Below are 26,572 nucleotides of genomic sequence, written 5' to 3'. Positions count from 1 at the left end.
TGAAACAATTTGGCAAGATGCTTTGGCATTTTAATGTAATAGGAGTATGTGAGATGTCACGATAAAAGCATAATGAGTGCCTTACATATGAACTTTGATCTCACATTCATATCTTAGGGTGGAGTGAGCAAAGAGAACTTAAAGAAGTGAAAAAGTACTGACAGAAGTAGTATATACTGAAGAATAATGATAAAATCGAGAGTGTTCTTAAATGTTCTCACATACCGTGATAATTTTGGCTACAGTGATGTAGTGTTATTAGGAAGTTCCATCTTTATAGCAAGAGCAGTGTTTTCAGCATTGAAATAAAGATGAAATTAATTCTTCCTTTATATTATATTGGTCTGATGGAATTGTATGTCTAATTAGCATGAACTATCTCTTTTATTTTAGGTTTTAAAAATGTTCACCGACTTCCTGTCATTTATGGTTCTATTCAACTTTATCATTCCTGTCTCCATGTACGTCACAGTAGAAATGCAGAAATTCTTGGGCTCCTTCTTCATCTCATGGGATAAGGACTTTTATGATGAAGAAATTAATGAAGGAGCCCTGGTTAACACATCAGACCTTAATGAAGAACTTGGTCAGGTTAGAGCATTGTTTTACTTAAAATAATTTGTCAACGTAGTGAAAATATCTTTTTGTGTAGTCTGGATTACCAATATATGTGACCATGTCACATTTGGAAAAGTGATTCAGAGAAAATTCTTTAATGCAGGCATGTAATGAAGGTAAGCAGTGTTTTCATAGTTATAGCATCAGTTCTTTTGCTGGCATTCTTGAGAAGGATACAATTTATGTATTAAATTTGAACGTTACTGAAATTCTCCTTGGAACTGAGTGATGTTACATTATTAGCTATTGCTTTGGAACAGGAAACAGTCTTCATCACCATCTATAACCATTTGTGGATAGAATATGGGGTAGCAAATATGGCTCTTTTATAAGTCTATTTTGTTCCATAAGCAAAATTGACCAGAGTTGTCCTATTGACATTTTCTTGGTACATTTCTGATCAGGTAGAATATAGACCTAACAAGCAGAGTTATTTATTCCAGTACAAGAATTTCAATGAAGGGAAAATGTGAGGGCATGCACTCCTCAAAATGCATTCTTCTTTATATACCAATGTAACCCAGACTGTGACCCCATTCTAACCCAGGTGCATTTATTTTCCAATGCAACACAGTCTGGCTATAATTCTTCAAGTGATGATTTCTTAGGTGCTTTTCTTATTAGTATCGAGAAAGTTTTCCCCTTTTTTTGATTTTACTCTGTGTCATGTAATGATCTTTGTGAGCTGAAGGAATTTTTTGGCTTGCATTTTATTCTCATGGCATTTAGAATGTCAAGACTGTGGAAATGTCATTTTTGTGACTGGGAGTTCCAAATTCAGTTAATGAAACTGTGTGGCTGGAGCAGAGCCTCACACTTGTTTAAATGGGGCTGATTTGCATTCTCACCTCAAAACTCTTACTTCCTGGCTTTAGGCCTCTCCGCAGTCCCTGCTTTCTGTTTCTACTCTTGATATAGTCTTTGCCTAAATCAAAGTACCCACATGACAACTGCAGTTGAAAGGTAGAAAGGACTCTCCAGATACCGTTTTGTTTAGACTTGACTTCAGGACACCAGTATCTGAAACCATGGAGTCTACATCCTGTGTAGATACCAAGGCACTAAGAATAGGACAAAAATTGAATGGACAAATGGCTTTTCCTTTGGATATTGTTCCCACAAGGTTATTTTGTTGACAATGTGGGCTGCCGTACCTGACCATTGTCCTTTAGGCCAGAAGTTTTCATCCAGGGTTAGAGCTATCTGAGTAGAACTGCTCTAATCTCAATAAAAGGCATCAATTTACAGAGTGCATGAGAAAAAATTTTGAGTATATAAGCCACCTTAAGTGAACCTTTCCCTGACAGTTAATTTAGTAGTTCATTCTAGATGCTGAGCAAATCTGCCTGTTCTGGATTTAGTGCCTGGCTGTATGTGTTAACCTACTCAAGGTTGAGCATGACTAGCTTGGGGCTAGCCTCAACTACTATTACAAATAGAATAGCCATCATTCCGAATATGACACTTAATGTTCACTAAAAACAGATAAGATGCCCGGGTCAGGTTCCATTTGATGAGACTCTTACTTCTTTCGGATCTTCATTTCAGCAGATTCCATATTACCTATGGGAATGCAGTCTTCTTATCATCTAGACTATGTTAATACTGCAGAAAGTAAAGCAGAGCTTTGGGTAATGATCTAGTAAATTTGATGAGTGAAAAGAAGCTACAGTCTTCCTTTTATTCACCACTCCTTTCTCCCACTAAACCTTGCATTTCTAGCTGTGGTTGTCATTTAGTCAAATCAAGTTAATAGCCAGACCATCACTTCAATTAATACAGTGTATAAGCAACTTGCCATTGTTATCAGTTTGCATGTATAGAAACGACCTAAATGAAAGTGCAAAGAAGTCTTGAAATGGTTTCTTAGGCCATTTAGTATTCAGTAAACCAGTACACACAAAATTAAGTGTAACCTGTTTTTTCTTTGTTGAGTCAAATTTAAGATCTGTGTAACTTTTTATGTTACTAAAGGCAATGTCATTTAATTCCTGTTCATACCATTGCAAGCATTTGCTTAACCTCTTTTAATGTGACCCACACTGGGATTAAAAATAGAAAGATATGTTTAGAACAGTGCTTGACATGAGAAACAAAAGGAAGTAGACTGCTCAGCTCAGTTGGAAAATAATGCAGTCTTTTATGATTAGACATCAATCTTTTAGACAACCAAATGATTGTAATCCATACTGAAAAACCCGTGGGGCTACTCTTCTTTGTGTCACCTTCCCATCTTGCGGCTCTGCCTAATGGTGGAACTTTATAGTGTGAGTATATATTCTGATTCCAATAATTCAAGCCAGTAGCTGTTATTCACCTTTTACTGTCTGGGATGTGTGTGTGTGCTAGGTATTATTATGAAGTAAACAAGAAACCCTCAAATTTTTAAAAATATCACTGGGGAGACACACACATCAGACCTAACTATAGCAATGTGATCATAATCAATCAGAAAAAATGTGGGGCAGTGCAAAGAGTCTGGTATTCTTTGATTTTGGTGAAGTCAACATCAGTGACAGTCACCATGTATATAGCACCTTTTAGGTTATAGATCATTATTATTGAGCTTAATTTTTTAATCTTTACATTCTTGTGCAGCAGGTATCGTTAAGGTTAATATTTGAAGTTCATAGAGATAAAGAGATTTTCCTAAGGTCACAAAGTTAGTAGGTGGTGGAGCCAAGATGGAGTCCAAGTGTTCCATTAAGTTGAACCATTGGTAATTTTTGATCTACAAAATACATCATTTCACATGTTCAACATATACTTGAGAGCCTTTTCTACCCTACAGCAGTTGTCTCACTGATAGGAAAAGAAAATCTTTTTTCTTTTTTTAGAAATTATATTCAATGAAATACTAATTAATCCATAAAAGTTATTATGTAAATCTATATTCTTGACATGGAAATACATATGTATATGTGTGTGAGAAAAATAGATTACGTAGCAAACATAATGAGATTACATTTCTGTTCAAGTGGTAAATACACATTTTACCACTCAAAATATTAACATGATTGTTTCTGTATGATGGGATTAATATGTGTTTCAGGGAAAACTCCCAAAATGTGTTTTTACTGTGCTCTCACAGCAAACAACACAGAGACTTCTGTGTCCAAATGTGGGAGGGAGCAGTTTCTCTCACCAACAAACAGTGAACACCAACTGGGTGTCCTCTAGTTCAATTCTGTCTACCTGGAGATAACATCAGATCCCACAGGGTGAGGGCCCAGTCCCCAAGACTGCCCCCTGACTCCTAGACACCAGTCACAAGTCTGGGCCTCCGGAACTTCTGATCGACCAGCTTTAAGTTGGGCTACCCACAATCCCCTCTTTGGGTTTGATTAACTTGCTAGAGCAGCAGACAGAAGTCAGGAAAACACTTAACTTATGTTCACCAGTTTCATATGAAGGATATTGCAAAGGACACAGATGAAGAGACATGTGGGACGATATATAGGGGAAAGGGTGTTTAGCTTCCATACCTTCCTTGGGCGCACCACCCTCCAGGAACCCCTACATGTTAGTTATCCCTAAGACCCTGTTTTTCTTTCATTATTCTCACATAGCCACTCAACACTTTTGACAAAAGGTATGTGAAGTTTTTTCCTGACACACCAAGCAAGCAGTTCTCCAGCAAACACCAGCTGGGTATCCTCCAGTTCACTTTTGATACTGCCTACCTGGAGATAGTGTATCATGTCAGATCTCACAGGTTGAGGGCTCAGTCCCGTAAGACTGCCCCCCACTTCAGATGCCAGTTGCTAATTCAGGTTGTAACTTATGCTTCTGATTGACCAGCTATAAAATGGGGTCCAGTAGTTTACTAGACCCCCTCCTTGGATTTGATTAGTTTACTAGAGCAGTTCATAAAACTCAGGGAAACAGTCATGTTTACTGGTTCATTATAAAAGGATATGACAAAGGATACAGATGAAGAGATGGGTGAAGTATGGGGGAAGGGGCGTGGAGCTTCCATGACCTTTCTAGGCATCCTTCAAGAAATTTCATGTGTTTAGCTATCCAGAAGCTCTTTGAACCCAGTTTTTTGGGGAGTTTATGGAAGCTTCATTATGTGGGGATGATTGATTAAATCATTGGCCACTGGTGTTAAGCTTAACCTTCAGCCCCTCTTTCCTCCTTCCCCAGGTCAGGTGTGGGGCTGAAAACCCCAACCCTGTAATCATGCCTTGGTCTTTCCAGTGACCTGCACTCATCCTGAAGCTATCTAGGGGCCCCCAAACCACTTGTCATCTCATTAGCATACAAAAACACTGTTATCACTTTGGAGATACTAAGGCTTTAGGAGCTTTATGTCAGGAAACAGGAAGGAAGATCAAATATATATTTATCAAATATATTTTACAATATCACGCAAATGATGGCTTTGAGCTTACTGATATAGAGGAGTCTTTTTGGCAAGCTTGAAGAAGAAGACAGGCTGCTTGAGAGTCAGTAAAGCAGCAGCCTCCCCCTTCATTCCTTTGTCTCTGTTAAATATGAGAATAGTTAAATTAATTACAGTCGATCTACTCCTCATCTGAGTATAGATCATATATTAGGGCGGTGGTTCTGTAAATATGATCCTAGGACCAGCAGCATCAACACTACCTGAGAACTTAGAAGTGTAAATTATTTGGTCCTACCTCTGACCGACTGATTCAGAAACTCTGGTGATAGAGCAGTGATCTGAGTTTTAACAAGACCTCCAAGTACATGTGATGCATTCTACAGTTTGATAATTACTGCTTTTGGGTATAATTTATAGGCATATACCTGTGAGATTCAATGTATCCAGATTCATACTGCCCAAACTGTTTGATATAGGTGAATAAATTGTACTTTATATTTTAAAGCTACCATCTTCGACACTAACAAAAGAGATTCTAATGCTCATCCAAGTGCAGGAGATGAAATAATCCAGGACACCCTTCAGGGAAAAATGAAGGTTAATAATTTTGATCAGAAAAAAGCACCAAAGAATTTCATTTAAACTGGAAGAATCTAAATGATACACAAGTAATACCACTTGGATTAATTTAAAGAGAGAGTTCAAACTTGGCTGGCTTAACAGAAAAAAAAAAAAGATTGGAATGCTATATTTGTGCCAGTGCTGCTACCGTGAAAAGCTTTGAAAAATAATTAGAAAGCAACTACTGCTGTAGTTCATCTCTTTCTCCCTTACATAATAAAAACCTTAATCTTGTCCTTATGCTTGTTCCTATCAGCCCATAATTTTAACTATTTAAGCATAAATTGCCAAAACGAGAATAAAATTGTGGGTTTCCAAAAGCCAGATGTTAAAAATAGAAGAGATAAAAACCGAGATAAAATAGAAATGCTCAAAATGATTTATCTTAGTGGCAAATTTATTTCTTGGCTTATATTTTCCATTATTTATGAAAATATACTTGTGTTATACTTTATCTGCTTTTTTTCTAAATTTGGAAACTTGAGTATTTTCAAAATATGGATAGTAAAAAGAAAGAAATTTCAGTTATGGTTTTGATCACTACTGACCTATACTGTATCTTCCAATTAGGTAACTGTTACTGTTGTTATTAATTCTTATGTATATTATATGATGTGGTGCATTTTATTTTAATTCAGTATTTTTATAGAAAATTTTACTTTTAAAAGGGGAAAAAAACCTTCATCAGTTTCTGTTTTATTTTGTTACATCCCATTTAATTTATTGGGAAAAAATTTTTAATGGGTAATGTACGTACTAGCCCACAAAGTGTAAGAGTGTGTGTGTGTGTGTGTGTGTGAGAGAGAGAGAGAGAGAGAGAAATAAGTGGTCAGTATAGTCTTACTTCCCACTTGAAAAATTGACTTATGTAACTTCTTTACATCAAACAGGTTAACTGGCTGGGCATGGTGGCTCATGCCTATAATCCCAACACTTTGGGAGGCCAAGGCTTGAGCCCAGGAGTATGGGACCAGCCTGGGCAACATAGTGAGATGCTGTCTCTACAAAAATTACAGAATAATTAGCCTGGTGTGGTGGTGCGTGCCTGTGGTCCCAGCTACTTGGGAGGCTGAGGTGGGAGGATTGCTTGAGCTGAGAAGTTTGAGGTTATAGTGAGCTATAATGGCTACTGCATTCCAGCCTGAGTGACAGAGTGAGACCCTATCTTTAAAAAAAAAAAAAAAAAAAGTTAAATGAGAAGCGTTCTTAGTTTGATAAAATAGTCACTTTTTTTTTTTTTTCCTGAGACAGATTCTCACTCTATCACCCAGGTTGGAGTATAGTGATGTGATCTCAGCTCACTGCAACCTTTGTCTCCTGGATTCAAGCAATTCTTGTGCCTCAGCCTCCCAAGTAGCTGGGATTTCAGGTGTGTGCCACCACACCCAGCTAATTCTTGTATTTTTAGTAGAGACGGGGTTTCACCATGTTGGCCAGGCTGGTCTTGAACTCCTGAGCTCAAGCAATCCTCCTGCCTCAGCCTCCCAAAGTGCTGGGACTACAGGCATAAGCCACTGTGCCTGGCCAATAGTCACATTTTTTTCTATTCATCTTTTACATTTGAGTAGATCTACCCTAGACATGTGATAGCATTTTGGTGTCTTTAAAAATACTAATTTATTCCTCATTTCTTTGGTAATATTGTCTCTGTAATTCCCTGACATTTGACAAGAAGTCTTAGAAGGGGTGATTTCCTATGGATATGAAAATAGCTTTGCGTTACAGCAAACTAAAAATTAGTCACACTGAAGAAACTAACAATATATGTTTGTGTCCTTGTTTTAGGTGGATTATGTATTTACAGATAAGACTGGAACACTCACTGAAAACAGCATGGAATTCATTGAATGCTGCATAGATGGCCACAAATATAAAGGTGTAACTCAAGAGGTTGATGGATTATCTCAAACTGATGGAACTTTAACATATGTTGACAAAGAAGATAAGGTGCATTTGCATTATTGTTTTATATAAGAAACCAATCTGTGTATGCATGTTAACATTCCATAGTAGAAAATAATTTTTAGGTGGACACATGACATAGACTTTTGTGTTTTTTTTTTTTTTTTTTTTTTGAGATGGAGTCTCACTCTGTTGCCCAGGCTGGAGTACGGTGGCGTGATCTCAGCTCACTGCAACCTCCGCTTCCCAGGTTCAAGCGATTCTCCTGCCTCAGCCTCCTGAGTAGCTGGGATTACAGGTGCCTGCCACCATGCCTGGCTAATTTTTTTGTATTTTTAGTAGAGACGGAGTTTCACCATGTTGGTCAGGCTGGTCTCAAACTCCTGACCTCAGGTAATCCACCACCCTCAGTCCCCCAGAGTGCTGGGATTACAGGCATGAGCCACTGTGCCCAGTGACTTTAGAATAACTATTGTTGGATTCACCTTTCTTGTTTTACTGACACTTCTGAAATTTGTAAATGAGTAGAATTTACAAGTAAAGAGAATTGTGGGAAATGACATTTGGGTGAAAGCTTGCTTGTCTGTATGATCATAATTTTTTGTGCTTTGTCTTTTAAAATGTAAGCTCCTCCAAGAATGATGTCTGTTCAAATGATTAAAGTCTCAGGAGTGTCTAGGCATTAAATTAACCAGAGTCTCCCTACACTTGAGCTATTGCTAGATTGTGAATTAGATACTGAATGAAGTTTTTTAGACCATGAAGAAGTCACTGCTTTGGCTTAGGTGGTGCCACAATAACCTTAATGAGTTAACACAGCCTATAGGGTATGCTAGCTGAGAACCAGGAACTCTTATTAGGTACTAGGAGAATATATAGCTGATTTGAGTGTTAAGAATTTATACGTATCTGCTACTAAGTTTGTTAGAAGTTATAACATTCTCTCACATTAATATATTTTCTCCGTTCACTGCCTAGTTACCGGGTGATCAAATTAAAAATAATAATCATTATTTTGTTGCTGTTCCACAGAATCGAGAAGAGCTGTTTCTACGTGCCTTGTGTTTATGTCATACTGTAGAAATCAAAACAAACGATGCTGTTGATGGAGCTACAGAATCAGCTGAATTAACCTATATTTCCTCTTCACCAGATGAAATAGCTTTGGTGAAAGGAGCTAAAAGGTAAAGTATACTTTCTTATACTTCTCCTAAGAAAGTGAAATCACAGGAGGACAGAAGTTATTTGTTTTCTTCCGTTTGCTTCAGTGACCTTAGCACATACATCTCCTATTATTTAATAAAAAACACAACTGCTTTAGCCAAAAATTTGTGGAAAATTCCCACACCTAACCAGTTAAGACTAAAAAGAAAATAGTTACATGTAGGTATTACTTGCCTTACTATTTATTCATGCCAGCCGGAAGTCTGAATGTTCATACTATGTTTTGCAAATAACATAACAGTGGCCACTTTTTGTACAACACATGTTATTTCTGAGGTGCTCCCAGCAATTTTGACATCATTTGAGAACCGAAAGTCCAGTTTTACCCATGAGGTTAAAGATAATTAAGTGGCTCAGAGGTCACCCAGTGTGTTAGCCGTAGAATCAGAAACCCAAATTGTCTCTCCCTTGGTTACAATAATTGTGGCTGGGCATTGACTTTCTCTGTTATCAACTTATCCAGGAAAAGAAAGTACAGTTATATGTTGAGATCATATGAAAGAGAAGAAAAGCATAAACAAGCATGAGTTACCCCATTGAAAGTAAATCATTCTAGACCAGGTGCGGTGGCTCACGCCTGTAATCCCAGCACTTTGGGAGGCCAAGGCGGGTGGATCACCTGAGGTCAGGAGTTCAAGACCAGCCTGGCCAACGTGGTGAAACTCTGTCTCTACTAAAAATACAAAAATCAGCCAGGTGTGGTGACACACACCTGTAATCTCAGCTACTCGGGAGGTTGAGGCAGGAGAATCGCTTGAAACTGGGAGGTGAAGGTTGCAGTGAGCCGAGATCACGCCACTGCACTCCAGCCTGGGCAACAGAGTGAGACTCTGTCTCAAAAAAAATAATAATAAAAAAATTAATCATTCTTTAGAGATACACAAGGTCTTTTTTATTGTTTTTGATAGGTACGGGTTCACATTTTTAGGAAATCGAAATGGATATATGAGAGTAGAGAACCAAAGAAAAGAAATAGAAGAGTAAGTAGCTCTGTGTTTGATGTTTGTCATTTCTTAACCCCATAGTCAAATTTAAGTGGATTCAGGCAGGGCAGCAAAGGAAATGATGCCACTAAAAATACAGGACTCTGCTCTCCCAGTTCAGAGTTTTATGTAAATATAGTTGGGGTAGAAGCCATGTTACATAGAATGGCAGAAACTGGAGTTTGAGGTGGAAATTCCAATCTGGTTCACATCTGGGTCCAGTAGCCAGAATGAGAGTTTGCCTGGAATGTTTCTCAAATTTAGATGCCATTTCAGGTCTCTAACACATGCTACAGGAAAAATCAGTGAATATATGTGAAACCTTCTGCTATGTAGTGCCCAAGCAATCACTCTGGGATTGCAAGCCCAGCCAATAAAGGCAGCTTTGCTGTAAACCAGAAGCCTTGTTTGGTTCGGAATGTTCAGGTGTGAGCCTCAGGGCAAGTACTCTGATGCTCCAGTGTCTTCACATTTCCTCTTTTGCCACAAAGACCCTAATGAACAAAGCCACCTTATCTTAATGGTGGATTTTAATTAGGCTCTGTGATTAATTTGAATTTCTTCATCTGAACTTGAAATATAATTATGTTATCTGACTTTCATTCTGGCCCCTAGGATCTCCTGAGACCCATCTCAGAAACCTGTAATATGTTTACAGGTACTTGGGTAATGCACCCCTTTGGAGAGAGATTCATAGAAGCCCAGAGGAAGGTTCTTGGTCTGACTGACAGGGACCCAGGGTCATTGTCAGAGTTTAGATTCTAGCCCATCTGCAACAGTGCCCACATCTGGCCAACAGCAAACCAGATGCCATGTTAGATGTCTTATACATATACTCCCGCAAGACTAATGACCCCCTCACTCCCACCAAAACAAGCTGTGTAGTAAATACTTTTTAAAAAAATACTAGTTGTTTATTTTCAAGGAAATATTTCCTCTCACTTTTTCTAATAACCAACTCTTATTTTAACTCTTCTGTGTCTCTCCATTGATTAGTTCAGCCATCCACACACACATTTGACCAGTCTCATCATGTCATTCCACTGTTTAAACCCTTTTATTGGCTTTCTTTTGCTCTTACAATACAATCCCAAATTCCAGAAATGGCTCACAAAGATGTGTTTCCAGCCCCTGCTTACCTTTCTTGCTTTATCTCTTACTGTTCCCCTGTTGATGAGTTTTTTGGGCGTTGGTGAACTACTTAAAGTCTTCCATGGGCCATGTGCTCTCATGCTGCCGTGCTCATTCCCTCTACTCAGAATGCCATGGCCCCCTTTCTTCATCATATTACCCTTGCAGAACCCAGCTCAGGCATGTCCTCTTCCAGGAAACCTCCTTTTAGATGACTTCCTTCTGTGTTCTTATATCTTCCCTGTAAGTGCCTTTATTACAGTATTTGAGAAACTAGAAGGGTAGTTATCTCATTATGCTCTGTCTCCCTTATCATATGGTGACCCGCATAAGGGAAGGGACTCAGGCAGATTCACCTCTATTCCCCAGCACCTAGCACTGTGCCTGGCACTCCATACATAAATGCTGCTGAAATAATTGGCAGAGTGGGGCTGTTTCTAGACCCCTCCAAATATGGCTTGGTGGGACAGCTCTTTATCTTCCATTTTTATGTGGTCATTCTCCTTACCATTTTAAGTAATATACTGAGGGGCTATAAATACCCCTTAACTAACACTGGTGTCCTCTGACAGCATGTTCTATGTTCAGAGAAATTCTGAGACAAAGGAAAGTACCAGTTGTGCACACAACCAGTGACCCTCATGGAAAGAGGATAGCGGTCTGTTGATTTAAGATGTTTAAATATCTTAACATATTTCTGTTGTGCTTTATTTTTCTCAGTATATTCTAGGTTTTTTACTTTGCTCATTTCTCTTAAAGATATGAACTTCTTCACACCTTAAACTTTGATGCTGTCCGGCGACGTATGAGTGTAATTGTGAAGACTCAAGAAGGTACATGTCTGAAAAGCTTGAATTTTTCTCTTTGTTCATTTGTAGGCTTATTGGTTGATTCACTCTTTCAGGAAAGAGAATCATTTCATGTAGTAGTGTAGGATCAGTGAAAGTCATGCAAAGCAGTAGCTTTTGCATATGCTTTCATGTATTTTTTTAAGCACAGATGTTCTGTTTACCAAATTGTTAGTGACAGAACCCTTGTTATGACAGGGTGTGCCTTTTCTTGGTAGCAGAACCATATCCCTCTGCCTTGGGTGTTCGAACAGGAACTGAAAGGATGACTTTTATATGGTTCAGGGTACTGACCAGTCTACCAGTAATGTTTACATGCAGCCACCCAGCATAGTTGGATGGTTTGGGATTACTAGCAGCAGAATCCTTGAGTATAGGGAGTTGCTTGTTATCCCTCACTGACCTTCCTGGTTCCCCTACTGCTTGACACTCCCTGGAAACAGGTGAGGTAGAGAGGACTAAGGGCCTGGTTTCTGGGAAATGGCATTGCAGTTTCACTCCAGAGCTCAGGTTCTTTGTTGAGCAGAGTAAAGCTTGCCCTTTGCGGGGGAACTGGTACTGTAATCCTGGGCTCCCTCATGTCTTTGGAGGCACCATGGTGGTTTGCCTTCTGCTCAGATTCTGCAAGACCCATGGGTGAGCAATCCTGCTTTATTCGAAGGCTCTCAGATACGTGTGTGTGTGGTGTGCCGAGGTGGTTTGTTTTCTAAAAATTTTTGATTTATTTCCCAGTAATTTATGTTTTACTATTAAATTTTCTAAATTCCTTAATGTCAGAATGGGAGGATACAGACAGATCCTTGGGGGAACATATCCCACTTAATTCATACTTGTGGTGTGATTGCAAAGTCATGAAATTGATTTTAATAAGTGACCATGGAGTTTGTTTTGTGAATTTTAAAATACACTTTGGATGTGTAAGAATAAATGAAAAAAAAAACACAACATTTCAAATACTTGCTATTCTTATGTGTGCACGTCCACATGTTCTACAGCAAATGGTGAAATGTCTGTGGAACTGGTCTACAAAGGTCATTGACCTCAGAGCTACACTTTTTAATTTGTTGACCTCAGTTGTTTCCCTTATAAGGATAAAGTGTCTGTCTTAGTGCACAACTGTGAATATTTCCTGGGTGTGTGAAGTGATCTAAAGCTGCAATTATACCAGCATTCTACAAAGCTATTCTCATCAGTAAAAACTATCAAGCCATTGTTTTAGAAGCTAGTTAATATAGTTTATTCAAAATTATTTCAGCTTGTTTGAGCTTGAGCTTTCTTCTTGACATCTGTAGATGCCATATGTGTGCTCTAGGCCATGGCTTCACTGCATTTTTTTTTTTTTTTAAGACACGGTATTACTCTGTCATCTAGGCTGGAGTGGCAAGATTATAGCTCACTGCAGCCTTGACATCCTGGGCTCAAGCAATCCTTCCACCTCAGCATCCAGCGTAGTTGGGTCTATAGGTGTGTACCACCATGCTCGGCTAATTTTTTAATTTTTAGTAGAGTCAGGGTCTCCCTATGTTGCCCAGGCTGGTCTTGAACTCCTGAGCTTAAGTGATCCTCCCACTTCAGCCTCCCACAATGCTGGGATTACAGGCGTGAGCCACTGCACCTGGCATACATTTTCAGAAGAAATTCAGATGCAGCTCCTTGACACAAGCCCAGCCCTCCATGAATTGGTGGGAGGAAGTATATTTTAACAGAGGTGCCTATTGTAAACTCTGGCTTATTAATTGTGTTCATAATGACCTTGAAGAGGTGGTACATGCCTTTCTGACAGACTGAAGGCCAAGATTTCTCATTCCATTTAGGTGAGTATTGCAAGGCGTGCTCAGAATATACAACACTTGGGTGAGAGAGACCGCTTTAAAAGGTACTCTTACTAAAACCACAATACCAGCCTTAAAATTCTAAGTCAAGTACTATGGTTCTTTATTTTAGGAGACATACTTCTCTTTTGTAAAGGAGCAGACTCGGCAGTTTTTCCCAGAGTGCAAAATCATGAAATTGAGTTAACTAAAGTCCATGTGGAACGTAATGCAATGGTGAGCCTATACTCCTTCCCCCACCAATAAGTAAGCAGAGAAATGTTGAAGATGACTATGTTTATTGGATTTGTTTAAATGACAGTTTAAATACATTTTAGCTTATTTTTGTGGTCTATGTTTTGTATTTGGGGATTTGGTAATATTACTTTTTTTTATCTTAATATAAAACATTTTCCTGGAGCAAGTTTCAGGTCAGAATTTGCAGCCTTAAAGACTTTTCAACAACCTTTGTTAAAAGAACTGTTACTTCCTTTTTCTGAACCTAATTGAATGTTACCTTTTCAGTTGTAATTTCTTCATTTTTTCAGACTAAATATGTGTCAGAATTTCTCTTGTACATACGGCTAAAGCAAGAGTATTTACAGAGTGTGTTTTTTTTTTTTTTTCCAACTATTATTAGAATAACTACAGATCTCCTACTTTACTCCTAGGATGGGTATCGGACACTCTGTGTAGCCTTCAAAGAAATTGCTCCGGATGATTATGAAAGAATTAACAGACAGCTTATAGAGGCAAAAATGGCCTTACAAGACAGAGAAGAAAAAATGGAAAAAGTTTTCGATGATATTGAGACAAACATGAATTTAATTGGAGCCACTGCAGTTGAAGACAAGTAACTAGAAAATGATACTCTTATTATTTTAATGACCAGCGTTTTGGGTGTGATCTGCCCCAGATTAGTAATTTAATCTCGAAGTTTGAAATCTTTAGTTTTATTGTTTAAGTGGACTTAAAGATTTATTTATTATAGCAAGTATGAAAAATTACACCAGATTTTGAGCTGTTAGTAGGAATGATTTTTTTTAAATTTTTTAATTAATTTTTTTTTTTTTTTTTTTGAGACAGAGTCTCGCTCTGTCGCCCAGGCTGGAGTGCAGTGGCGCGGTCTCGGCTCACTGCCAGCTCCACCTCCCAGGTTCACGCCGTTCTCCTGCCTCAGCCTCCAGGGTAGCTGGGACTACAGGTGCCCGCCACCACGCCCGGCTAATTTTTTGTATTTTTAGTAGAGATGGGGTTTCACTGTGTTAGCCAGGATGGTTTCGATCTCCTGACCTCGTGATCTGTCCGCCTCAGCCTCCCAAAGTGCTAGGATTACAGGTGTGAGCCACCACGCCCAGCCAGTAGGAATGATTTTTAAGGTAAATTCATGTAACCTAGAAGAATGAATCAGTTTTCACTCAGGTCTTTTGAATGTTTACTAAGCTATCCATATATTTATGCACATATTATCAAATAGTCTTGACATGTTTAGGGAAGGGTACTACAGCCATTGTTTGAGCTGGTGCCTAGACAAAGGGGTAAGATTTTCAGAGATAGGTGAGCTGAAAGGAAATTTAAGGTAGAGTGAACAACGTGAGAGCTTAATCTAACCTGGTTCAACAGACCAGAGTATGTTTTTGCATACTTTATTTTGTTTTATTTTTATTTTTATTTATTTATTTATTTTTGAGACAGAGTCTTGCTCTGTCGCCCAGGCTGGAGTGCAGTGGCACAATCTCGGCTCACTGCAACCTCTGCCTTCTGGGTTCAAGTGATTCTCACACCTCAGCCACCGGAGTAGCTAGCTGGAATTACAGGCATATGCCACCACACCCAGCTAATTTGCATATTTTTAGTAGAGGCGGGGTTTCGCCATGTTGGCCAGGCTGGTCTTGAACTCCTGGCCTCAAATAATCTTCTGTCTTGACCTCCGAAAGTGCTGGGATTACAGGCATGAGCCGCCGTGCCTGGCCTGCATACTTTAAAATAATATGCTTTTAACTTACAGGCTGACCTTTTTCAGACTTGATTGCAGGACACTGCCATTGATCTGCTTGAAATAATAAGTTTTAAATTCTTAATATTTTTGGAATTTTCTAAATATTATATATGAAAATTATGAGAATTAAAAAGTTACAAACATATGTTTAGTCACGTTAAGAGGTACTGAAACTCTGATGAAATTCCTTTAGTCTAATTTCATTGTTATTCTGTGGCCAAAAGAAACCCAGAGGAAAGTATTGTTTTTCTCTCGTCGTCTTTAAGAATTATAATTAAATTCACATTCAGGATGACTGGCGTTCCTCTTTTTTTGGAGGGTGGGTCGGGGTTATACATTCAGGTAGTACATGTGCAGGTTCGTTATGTGGTTATATTGTGTAATGCTGGGGTTTGGGCTTCCATTGATCCCATCACCTAAGATATTAACATAATACTCAATGGGTGGTTTTTCAACCCTCACTCCCCTCCCGTCTTCCCCCTTTTGGAGTCCCCATTGTCTGTTATTTCCATTTTTATGTCCATGTGTACTTATTTATTAGCTCCCACTTATAAGTAAGAACATGTGGTATTTGATTTTCTGCCTCTGAGTTATTTCACTTAGGATAGTGGCCTCCAGCTGCATCCATGTTGCTGCAAAGGACACGATTTCACTTTTCTTATGGCTGCATAGTATTCCAGCAATCTTGCCTGATTGCTCTGGCTAGGACTTCCAGTACTCTGTTAAATAGGAGTGGTAAGAGTGGATATCCCTGTCTTGTTCCAGTTTTTAGGGGAAATGCATTCAACTTTTGCACATTGAGTATGGTGTTGGCTGTGGGTTTGCATGTAGGGTTCTTATTATTTTGAGGTATGTTTCTTTGATCCCTAGTTTGTTCTCAGGGTTTTTTTTTTATCATCAAGGTATGTCAAATTTTATTGAATATTTTTTCTGCATCTATTGGGATGATCATATAATTTTTGTTTTAATTTTATGTATGTGGTGAATTACATTTATTGATTTGCATATGTTAAGCCGTCCTTGCATCCCAGGAATAAAACCCGTTTGATCATGATGAGTTATCTTACTGATGTGCTGCTGGTTTCAGTTTGCTAGTATTTTGTTGAGGATTTTTACATCTATGTTCATCATGAATAATGGCCTGTAGTTTTCTTTTTTTATTGTGTCCTTGCCAAATTTTTATTTTAGGATGATACTAGTTTTGTAGAATGAGTTATGGAGGAATCCCACCTCACTGATTTTTCTTGGAGTAGTTTTAATAAGATTGGTACCAACTCTTCTTTATATACATCTGACAGAATTCTGCTGTTAATCTCTCTGGTCCTGGGTTTTTTTGATTAGTAGATTTGTTATTACTGATTCAGTTTCATAGCTTGTTTAGGGTTTCTTTTTCCTTCTGGTTCAATGTTGGGAGGTTGTATGTTTCCAGGAATTTATCCATTTCGTTTGTGTTTTCCAGTTTGTGCTCGTAGATATGTTCATAATAGTCTCTGAGGATCTTTTGTATTTCTGTGGTATCAGTTGTGATGTCACCTTTGTCATTTCTGATTGTGCTTATTTTAATCCTCTCTTTTTCTTTGTTAATTTAGCTACTGGTCTGTTTTTCATTTTTGTTTCATTGATCCTTTGTATGATTTTTTTGGTCTCAATTTACTTTAGTTCTGCTACAATCTTTGTTACTCCTCTCTTAGCTTTGGGTCTGGTTTGTTTTTGTTTTTCTAGTTCCTTTAGGTGTGACATTAGGTTGTTCATTTGAGATTTTTCTGCCTTTTTGATGTAGGCAATTAGTGCTATAAACTTTCCTCTTAACACTGCTTTTTGACATATCCCATAATTTTTGGTATATTGTGTCTCTATTTTCTTTGGTTTCAAAATTGTTTTTTGGTTTCTGCCTTAATTTCATTGTTTACTCAAAAGTTATTCAGGAGCAAGTTGTTCAGTTTATACGTACTGATGTGGTCTTGAGAGTTCCCCTTGGTAATGATTTCTAATTTTATTTCACTCTGTTCTGAGAAGATGCTTCTATATGATTTTGAGTTTTGAATTTCAGGAGACTTGCTTTATGACCAAGCATGTGATCAATTTTAGAGAATGTTCATGCACAGATGAGAAAAATGTATGTTCCGCAGTTGTTGAGTAGAGTGTTTTGTAAATGTCTATTAGGTCCATTTGGTCAAGAGTCCAATTTAAGTCCAGAGTTTCTTTGTTAGTTTTCTGCCTCGATAATCTGTCTTGTGCTATCATTGGGGTCTTAAAATCCCCCAGTATTATTGTATGGCTCTCTGTCTCTTTCCTTAGGTCTAGGGATGATTGTTCTATCAATCTGGGCACTCTGATGTTGGGTCTGTATATATTTAGGCTAGTTAAATCTTGTTGAATTGAATCCCTTTTCATTATGTAATTCCCGCTTTGTCTTTTTATTTACTGTTGTTGGTTTAAAGCCTGTTTTATCTGATATAGGAAGATCAAACCCTGCTCCTTTTTGTTTTCTATTTGCGTGATAGATCTTTCTCCATCCCTTTAGATTTAGCTTGTGGTCATCATTACGCCTGAGATGGGTCTGTTGAAGTTTTTGAGACAGAGTCTCACTCTGTTGCCCAGGCTAGAGTGCAGCGGCGCGATCCTGGCTCACTGCAACTTTGCCTCCTGGGTTCAAACCATTCTCCTGCCTCAGCCTCCTGAGTAGCTGGGACTACGGGTTGCCTGCCACCACACTCAGCTAATTTTTGTAGTTTTAGTAGAGACGGGGTTTCACCATGTTGGCCAGGCTGGTCTCGAACTCATGACGTCAGGTGATCCTCCTGCCTCAGCTTCCTTAAGTGCTAGGATTACAAGTGTGAGCCACCACGCCCTGTCTAACAGATGGTATTTTTGTATTCATTGTGGCAATCTATGTCTTTTAAGTGAAGCATTTAGGCCATTTACATTCAAGGTTAATATTGATATGTGAGGTTTTGTTCCTGTCTTAGTGTTGTTAGCTAGTTGTTTTGGTAGTCTCAAGTATATAATTGCTTTATAGGATCTGTTAACTTTCTACTAACATATGCTTTTATAGTAGCAAATATCATCCGTTTGTTTCTGTGTTTAGAGCTCCTTTAAGCATTTCTTATAGGATAGGTTTGGTGGTGACAGATTCCCATAGCATTTGCTTGTCTGGGAAAAACTTTATTTTTCCTTAACTTAAGAAGCTTAGTTTATCAGGATATAGAATTATTGGCTGCAGTTGTTTTTCTTTAAGAAGTCTAAAGGCCAGGTATGGTGGCTTATACCTGTAATCCAGTGCTTTGAAAGGTTGAGGTGGGAGGAACACTTGAGCCTGGGAGCTCACAGCCAGCCTGGGCAGCATAGCGAGACTCCATCTCTACAAAAATTTTTTTTAGATAAGTAGGCATGGTGACACGTGCTTGTAGTCCCAGCTGCTTGGGAGGCTGAGGTGGGAGGATTGCTTGAGCCCAGAAGTTACAGTGAGCCATGACTGCACCACTGCTACACTTTAGGTGACAGACTGAGATTTTTGTCTCTTAAAAAAAAAAAAGGCCAAAACTACATCCCCAATCTTCTGGCTTCTAAGATTTCCGCTGAGAAATTCACTATTAGTCTGATGGGATTTCATTTATAGGTAATTTGTCCTTTTTATCTAGCTGCCTTTAAGATTTTTTTTTTCTTGTTAACCTTGGGTAGTCTGATGACTATATGCCTTGGTGATGGTCATCTTGTGTAGCATATCACAGTTGTTCTCTGAATTTCTTGTATCTGGATGTTGACCTCTAGCAAGGTTCAAGAAATTTTCCTGAATTATTCCCCAAATATATTTTACATGTTGCCTTTTTTTCTTCTTTTCTCTCAGAAATGCCAAGAAGTTACAGATTTTGTTGCTTTACATAATCCCATATTTCTCAAAGACTTTGCTCATGTTGAAATTTTTTTTTTTTTATCTGACTGGATTAATTTGAAAGACTGCTCTTCAAGCTCTGCAATTCTTTCTTCTGCTTGGTCTAGTCTATTGTTATAGCTTCCAGCTGTATTTTGAAATTGCTGTAGTGAATTTTTCAATTCCAGGTGTTCTAATTGGTTTGTTTTATTATAGCTATCCTTATCTTTCATATCCTGAATCATTTTTCTGGTTTCTTTGTGTTGAGTTTCAACTTTCTCTTGGATCTCGTTGAGTTGCCTTGCAATCCATATTTTGAATTCCTTATCTGTCATTTCAGACTTTTCATTCTGGTTACCCTGTATTATTACAGAGGTAGTACAATCCTTTGTGTGTGTCAAGACACCCCAGCTTTTTGTACCGCCAGAGTTCTTACACTGATTCCTTCTCATCTGAGGGATCTGTTGCTTCTTATTTTTGAATTTGCTGTAGTTTGGATGAGACATTTTTTATTTTTTAATTCTTTTTTCCCTTGAGGATATGACTGTGGTATATGTTGTGTATGATTGTTTGGCTTTGTTTCTGGGTGCTTTCGACGGGGCAAGGCTCTGTATGGTTTCCTTGGTTGTGGATAGCTTCAGTGCAGTGGCTTTCTCAGATGCTGTTTGCTGTAGTGATGTATTGGATGCAAGGGCCGACACACTGCCTCCCGCAGGGCTAAGGGTGTGGAGGTGTCAGAAAGCTTAGCATGTGTACTAGCACTAAGCCCTTCTGGCAGCAAGTTATTTATTTGGTGGTGCAGTTCAGGCTTCAGTCTGGTAGGTGGAGTTTAAGAGTAAGAGTCAGTTCTCCCTCTGGGAGATGATGAGTGGAAGCACCTACCCTGAGGGAAGGATGGTGGCAGGGGTTGGAGATCAGGTTGGGGTATGCTGGGTCTTGGGGAAAGGAACAAGGAGGGGTGCACCAGCTCCTCATCCTGTGCAGGTAGGAACATGATCCGCTTCTCCATTATGCCCCTGTCGTAGGGCTCACAATCTTCAGTTTGTATAGACTTTATCCTTTGGTTCCTGGTCACATTGTGGCTGCAGACCATGGATACATCTCTCTGATGGTTGCCACCAAAATGGGCTTTGGCCGAGCCTTTCCCCCAAGTTCAGAGCAGACAACTCTGCAGCTTACCTGTCTGTTGCTGGGATGCTGCTGCTCTGTGTAGGGAGTTGGAGTTGGGCCCCACCCTTTGTGAAAGCCCAATTGGCCTGAGCTCATTTTCAGCAGGGGTAGAGCCACTGCGAAAAAGGTGAAAAGTTTCTCCATGTACATATGCGCTACCATCCACTGGGAAGAACTGCTGCTGGCTGCATCAACAACAGTGTACAGGGGGTGGACACAGTGGGAAATGACCCCTCTCCATGACTGTTCCTGGCCCTCAGTGCTACCCCCTTCAGTGATTGTCACTGTGCCCACATTTCTTTTGTCCCAGGAGGGCCCTTAGCAGGCTGTGCTTACCTCCCCCTTAGGGGCAGTCCATGCCGAGGGATAGATCTCCAGGGATCCCATAGCTCCCTGGGGACTCACTGATCCCCATGAGCTTGCCAAAGTCAGAGCGGGTTGGAGTATATTTGCAGGGAATCTGATGGTGTGATAACTCAAGGGCAGAGATTCCCCTAGGTAGGGCATTGGCCCACTACAGCAGCACAAACACAGTGGTTCCTGCCCTCTAAGTTTGGGTCTGAGGGGAGTACTGACATGCCTGCATGAGCTGGCCACCTGGATCTCTGTCCCTGGGAAGCTCCTATATCGCCACTGATGGCATTGCCCTAGGTAAGGAGGGCAGAGGGGTTCCCCAGCAGTTTGATGATCAGGAGATTGTCACAAGGTGAGGGAAGCAGAGAAGCATTTCCACCTACCCTTTACATGGGGCTTTGAGTTCCTTAAGGGACAGTCTCTGCCAGACTCTCGCTTCTTTCCTTTTCTGTATCCCAGCTTTCTCTTGTGGGCTCTCCAACAGGTCCTGGCTCTCTTCCCACAGTTTTCAGTTCAGAAGATGTCCATTCACCAGTAACTTTGATCTTTTTTATGAGGACAACTGGCATTTGATGTCCCTAGTCAGCCATCTTGAAAACCCATGTTCCTGTTCTTAAAGCTCCTCAAGGATAGGGATTCACTAATTTCCCTCATCATCTGATTAGAATGTTTGGACCTTTATACTTTGAATGATGTTAAGTGATGTTAATTGGTATGGTTAGATATAAAATGAAACATGCTAAAGTGACATTGAGTACAAATGTTTCTGAACATTTTAGCTTAGAATGATGATACTCAATTCTGCCATTGGATACCAGTTACCCAAGGTGTCACAAACTTTTCAGAACCTCATTGTTTGAAATTTGCTTTAATAAGTAAAATTATGCCCGAGACAACACTCAGAATGAGTAGGGGATGTATATGAAAGTCAACCGTGATAAGGTGTCAGGACTCTAGAATTGCTGTGAATTATAAAAATATTCTCTTTAATAAGCCTTCCTGTAGAATCTTTGTCAGGAATTTTAGAAGATCACAAGGTTTCTTTTGTGTTCCCAGGCTACAAGATCAAGCTGCAGAGACCATTGAAGCTCTGCATGCAGCAGGCCTGAAAGTCTGGGTGCTCACTGGGGACAAGATGGAGACAGCTAAATCCACATGCTATGCCTGCCGCCTTTTCCAGACCAACACTGAGCTCTTAGAACTAACCACAAAAACCATTGAAGAAAGTGAAAGGAAAGAAGATCGATTACATGAATTATTGATAGAATATCGTAAGAAATTGCTGCATGAGTTTCCTAAAAGTACTAGAAGCTTTAAAAAGTAAGAAAGTACATCAGTTTCTTATATTTAGACATTGGTGTAGATGTAAATCACAGCTGCATATACAAAAGGCTTCATTTTCTGTAATGCATGATTTTCTGTTTGCAGGTGTTTTATCCTTATAAGTTAAAATCGTCCCTGAGGACTTGAATAATGGCCCATCTGACATTATTTGGCACTTTCCACCTTTTCTTTTAACTTAAGAGAAAACTGCACATTTCGGAAGGTTTAGAAAAATGGCTCAATTTTTAAATGTTTAGAGTCTAGGTATTCAATGTTGATATTCTGGCCTGGTCCATGTTAAGAAAAAAATATTCCTTTCACAGTCTCTTAAATTGAATGTAATAAAATCAATCTTTATGACAATTTTCATGCATTTTGAGGTTCTGGAGCCATTTTCTGTGCATTTTTATACCCCAGAGCTCCAAATGGAATCAAATACTTGTTAATGTGGCCACTTTCTTTAGAGGACATGGCCGCTTTGACTCTACTTTCAACTAGGAAGAACTTGTGGAACATAAAGGTGTCAGGGAAAGCCACTGATAAACAATAATTCAGTGCCCAGAGATATATTTTCTATACTTCCCATTGACCAAGGGTCAGCTTTGTCTAAACCAATTACTTGAATTTACCTTGGCCATAAGCAAATTGATTTCCTTTTTTGAAATGCCACTGGATGTGTCTGTACTAACTTGAAATATCCCTAAGCAATATTATTTTCAATTTCTTAAGCACACTTTATGTTCCAGGAACAGTGTTAAGGGCTTTGTATGATAATTATTATTTAATCATCATTAACAACCCAGTTAGGCAACCGTATTTTCTTCATTTCACACATAGAGATCACACAGCTAAGAAGAAGTTCAGAAAGTCTCTCCAATTCCAGATCCCATGCTTATAACAACTCTGCTATATCTGTATCCTCATCGCTAATGTTTAAGCAAGCTTTAAAAATGATTAGCCCACATTCATGAGGCTGTGGCCAATTCTAAAACAGCTGTTCTTCTAGTACTTGGGCATCAGTGATAATAAATAGGTTTTTATTAATTGCCTATGAGAAACTTTTTCCTTTAGCCAAATGGTACTTATAAAGATAGTCCAAAGTATGTGCGTTTTACTTCTCCTTTTGTCTTAGTCTGCTTGGGCTGCCATAACAAAATACCATAGATTGGATGGATTAAACAGTAGAAATTTATTTTTCACGGTTTTGGAGGCTAAAGTTCTGTGATTGGAGTGCCAGCATGGTTGGGTTCTTGTGAGGGCTTTTTTCTGGCTTGCAAATGGCCGCCCTCTGCTGTCTCTTCCTCTTATAAGGGCAGTAATCCCATCATGGAGGCCCCACCTTCATTAACTCATCTAAAGTCAGTGTATTAGTCTGTTTTCACACTGCTGATAAAGACATACCCGAAACTGGGAACAAAAAGAGGTTTAATTGGACTTAGAGTTCTGCATGGTTGGGGAGGCCTCAGAATCATGGTGGCAGGCAAAAAGCACCTCTTACATGACAGCGACAAGAGAAAAATGAGGAAGAAGCGAAAACAGAAACCCCTGATAAACCCATCAAATCTCATGAGAGTTAATTCACTATAATGAGAACAGCATAGGAAAGACCAGCCCCCATGATTCAGTTACCTCCCCCTGGGTCCCTCCCACAACACATGGGAATTCTGGGAGATACAATTCAAGTTGAGATTTGGGTGGGGACACAACCAAATCATATCATTCTGCCCCTGGCCCCTCTAAATCTCATGTCCTCACATTTTAAAACCAATCATGCCTTCCCAACAGCCCCCCAAAGTCTTTCAGCATTAACCCAAAAGTCTACAGTCCAAAGTCTCATCTGAGACAAGGCAAGTCTATTCCGCCTATGAGCCTGTATAAAATCAAAAGTAAGCTAGTTACTTCCTAGATACAATGGGGGTACAGGTATTGGGTAAATATAGCCATTCCAAATGGGAGAAATTGGCCAAAACAAAGGGGTTAGAGGGCCCATGCAAGTCTGAAATCCAGCAGGGCAGTCAATTATTAAAGCTCCAAAATGATCTACCTTGACTCCATGTCTCACATCCAGGTCATGCTGATGCAAGAGGTGGGTTCCCATGGTCTTGGGCAGCTCTGCCTCTGTGGCCTTGCAGGGTATAGTCTCCCTCCTGGCTGCTTTCACAGGCTGGCATTGAGTGTCTGCGGCTTTTCCAGGTGCACAGTGCAAGCTGTCAGTGGATCTACCATTCTGGGGTCTGGAGGATGGTGGCCCTCTTCTCATAGCTCCACTAATCAGTGCCCCAGTAGGGACTCTGTATGGGGACTCCAGCACCACATATCCCTTCGCACTGTCCAAGCAGAGGTTCTCCATGAGGGCCCCATCCCTGCAGCAAACTTTTGCCTGGACATCCAGACTTTTCCATACATATTCTGAAATCTAGGTGGAGGTTCCCAAATCTCAGTTCTTGACTTTGTGTACCCTCAGGCTCAATGCCATGTGGAAGCTGCCAAGGCTTGGGGCTTCCACCCTCTGAAGCCATGGCCTAAGCTCTACATTGGCCCCTTTCAGCCATGGCTAGAGCAGCTGCACAGGGCACCAAATCCCTAGGCTACACACAGCACGGGGACACTGGGCCTGGCCCATGAAACCACTTTTCTTCCTGGGCCTCCGGGCCTGTGATGGGAGGGGCTGCTGTGAAGGTCTCTGACATGGCCTGGAGACATTTTCCCCATGGTCTTGGGGATTAACATTAGGCTCCTTGCTTCTTATGCAAATTTCTGCGGCTGGCATGAATTTCTTCTCAGAAAATGGGTTTTTCTTTTCTGTCGCATCATCAGGCTGCAAATTTTCTGAACTTTATGCTCTGTTTCCCTTTTAAAATGGAATGCTTTTAACAGCATCTAGGTTACCTTTTGAATGCTTTGCTCCTTAGAAATTTCTTCTGCCAGATACCCTAAATCATCTCTCTCAAGTTCAAAGTTCCACAAATCTCTAGGGCAGGGACAAAATGCCACCATTCTCTTTGCTAAAACATAGCAAGAGTCACCTTTGCTCCAGTTCCCAACAAGTTCCTCATCTGTGTCTGAGACCACCTCAGCCTGAACCTTACTTTTCATATCACTATCAGCATTTTTGTCAAAGCCATTCAACAAGTGTCTAGGAGGTTCCAAACTTTCCCACATTTTCCTGTCTTCCTGTGAGCCCTCCAAACTGTCCCAGCCTCTGCCTGTTACCCAGTTCCAAAGTTGCGTCCACAGTTTTGGGTATCTTTTCAGCAACGCCCCACTCTACTGGTACCAATTTACTGTATTAGTCCGTTTTCATGCTGCTGATAAAAACTTACCCGAGACTGGGAAGAAAAAGAGATTTAATTGGACTTACAGTTCCACATGGCTGGGGAGGCCTCAGAATCAAGGCGAGAGGCAAAAGGCACTTCTTACATGACTACGGTAACAGAAAAATGAGGAAGAAGCAAAAGCGGAAACCCGATAAACCCATCAGATCTCATGAGACTTACTCACTCTCACGAGAATAGCACAGGAAAGACCGGCCCCTATGATTCAGTTACCTCCCCCTGGGTCCCTCCCACAACACATGGCAGTTTTGGGAGATACAATTCAAGTTGAGATTTGGGTGGGGACACAGCCAAACCATATCAGTTATTTACTCTCAAGGGCCCCACCTCCTAATACCACAACACTGGGAGTTAAGAGCTTCAACAGATGAATCTTGGGAGAACACAATTCAGTTTATAACAGATGCAAATCCCATCATGAGGGCCTCACCCTCTAAAGGTGCTATCTTCAAATACAATCACATTGGGGGTAGGGCTTCAGCATGAATTTGCAGGGGAACACAATTCAGTCTATAGCACCATTCAACAGCCCTGAGGACACTTTTGTAAAAGCCAGGGCTTGTGGAAAACTTAATTTACTGTCACTGTCTCAGATCAGCCCATCTTCCTGGTTATTTGTTTGGAGTCGGGCACAGTCTTTACTTACTTACACAGGGTTCAGACTCAGTCTCCTTTGCCAGCTTCTGCTCCTTTGCCCTTTCCCCTTCAAATCAGCCCCCAAGCCATATTCATACTCCCATTCTCACCTCTAGTGCCCCACCCACATCAGAGGTCTAGTACATCATGCATGAAATCCCTTAAGCCCCTCTGCCAGATGAATGATCTTTAAGTGAAGCACTGTCCATATCATAGTTCCGCTCTGAAAACTTTGGTGGTTCTCCATTAGTCACAGATTCAGGCCACACCAGAGGCCTTAAGTGACCTTTTCAACGTGCTTTTGCAGTGCACCCCAACGTACATTCTATTACATCACCTCTTTACTCCCTGTTTTTCAAGTCCTACTTTAGATATTGCACCTCACAAAGAATCCA

At 40.0% G+C, this 26,572-nt stretch overlaps 1 protein-coding gene across 7 annotated transcripts in view; it reads left to right on the top strand.

Moving 5' to 3' along the window:
* Window positions 1–26,572, top strand: part of ATP11C (ATPase phospholipid transporting 11C (ATP11C blood group)) — a 206,628-nt gene that overhangs the window by 136,084 nt on the left and 43,972 nt on the right. For all 7 annotated transcript variants that reach the window (XM_019019710.4, XM_055377047.2, XM_055377045.2 and 4 more), the window contains 8 exons: window positions 394–591; window positions 7,376–7,537; window positions 8,525–8,676; window positions 9,625–9,696; window positions 11,590–11,663; window positions 13,623–13,726; window positions 14,161–14,342; window positions 21,940–22,203. In XM_019019710.4, coding sequence (XP_018875255.1) covers window positions 394–591; window positions 7,376–7,537; window positions 8,525–8,676; window positions 9,625–9,696; window positions 11,590–11,663; window positions 13,623–13,726; window positions 14,161–14,342; window positions 21,940–22,203 — 1,208 coding nt within the window. The remainder of the gene's footprint in view (window positions 1–393; window positions 592–7,375; window positions 7,538–8,524; window positions 8,677–9,624; window positions 9,697–11,589; window positions 11,664–13,622; window positions 13,727–14,160; window positions 14,343–21,939; window positions 22,204–26,572) is intronic.

The sequence above is a fragment of the Gorilla gorilla genome, chromosome X, assembly GCF_029281585.2.
Source record: "Gorilla gorilla gorilla isolate KB3781 chromosome X, NHGRI_mGorGor1-v2.1_pri, whole genome shotgun sequence".
Lineage (NCBI taxonomy): Eukaryota > Metazoa > Chordata > Mammalia > Primates > Hominidae > Gorilla > Gorilla gorilla.
Note: the sequence above shows the minus strand (reverse complement) of the source record. Positions and strands in the feature narration are given on the sequence as shown.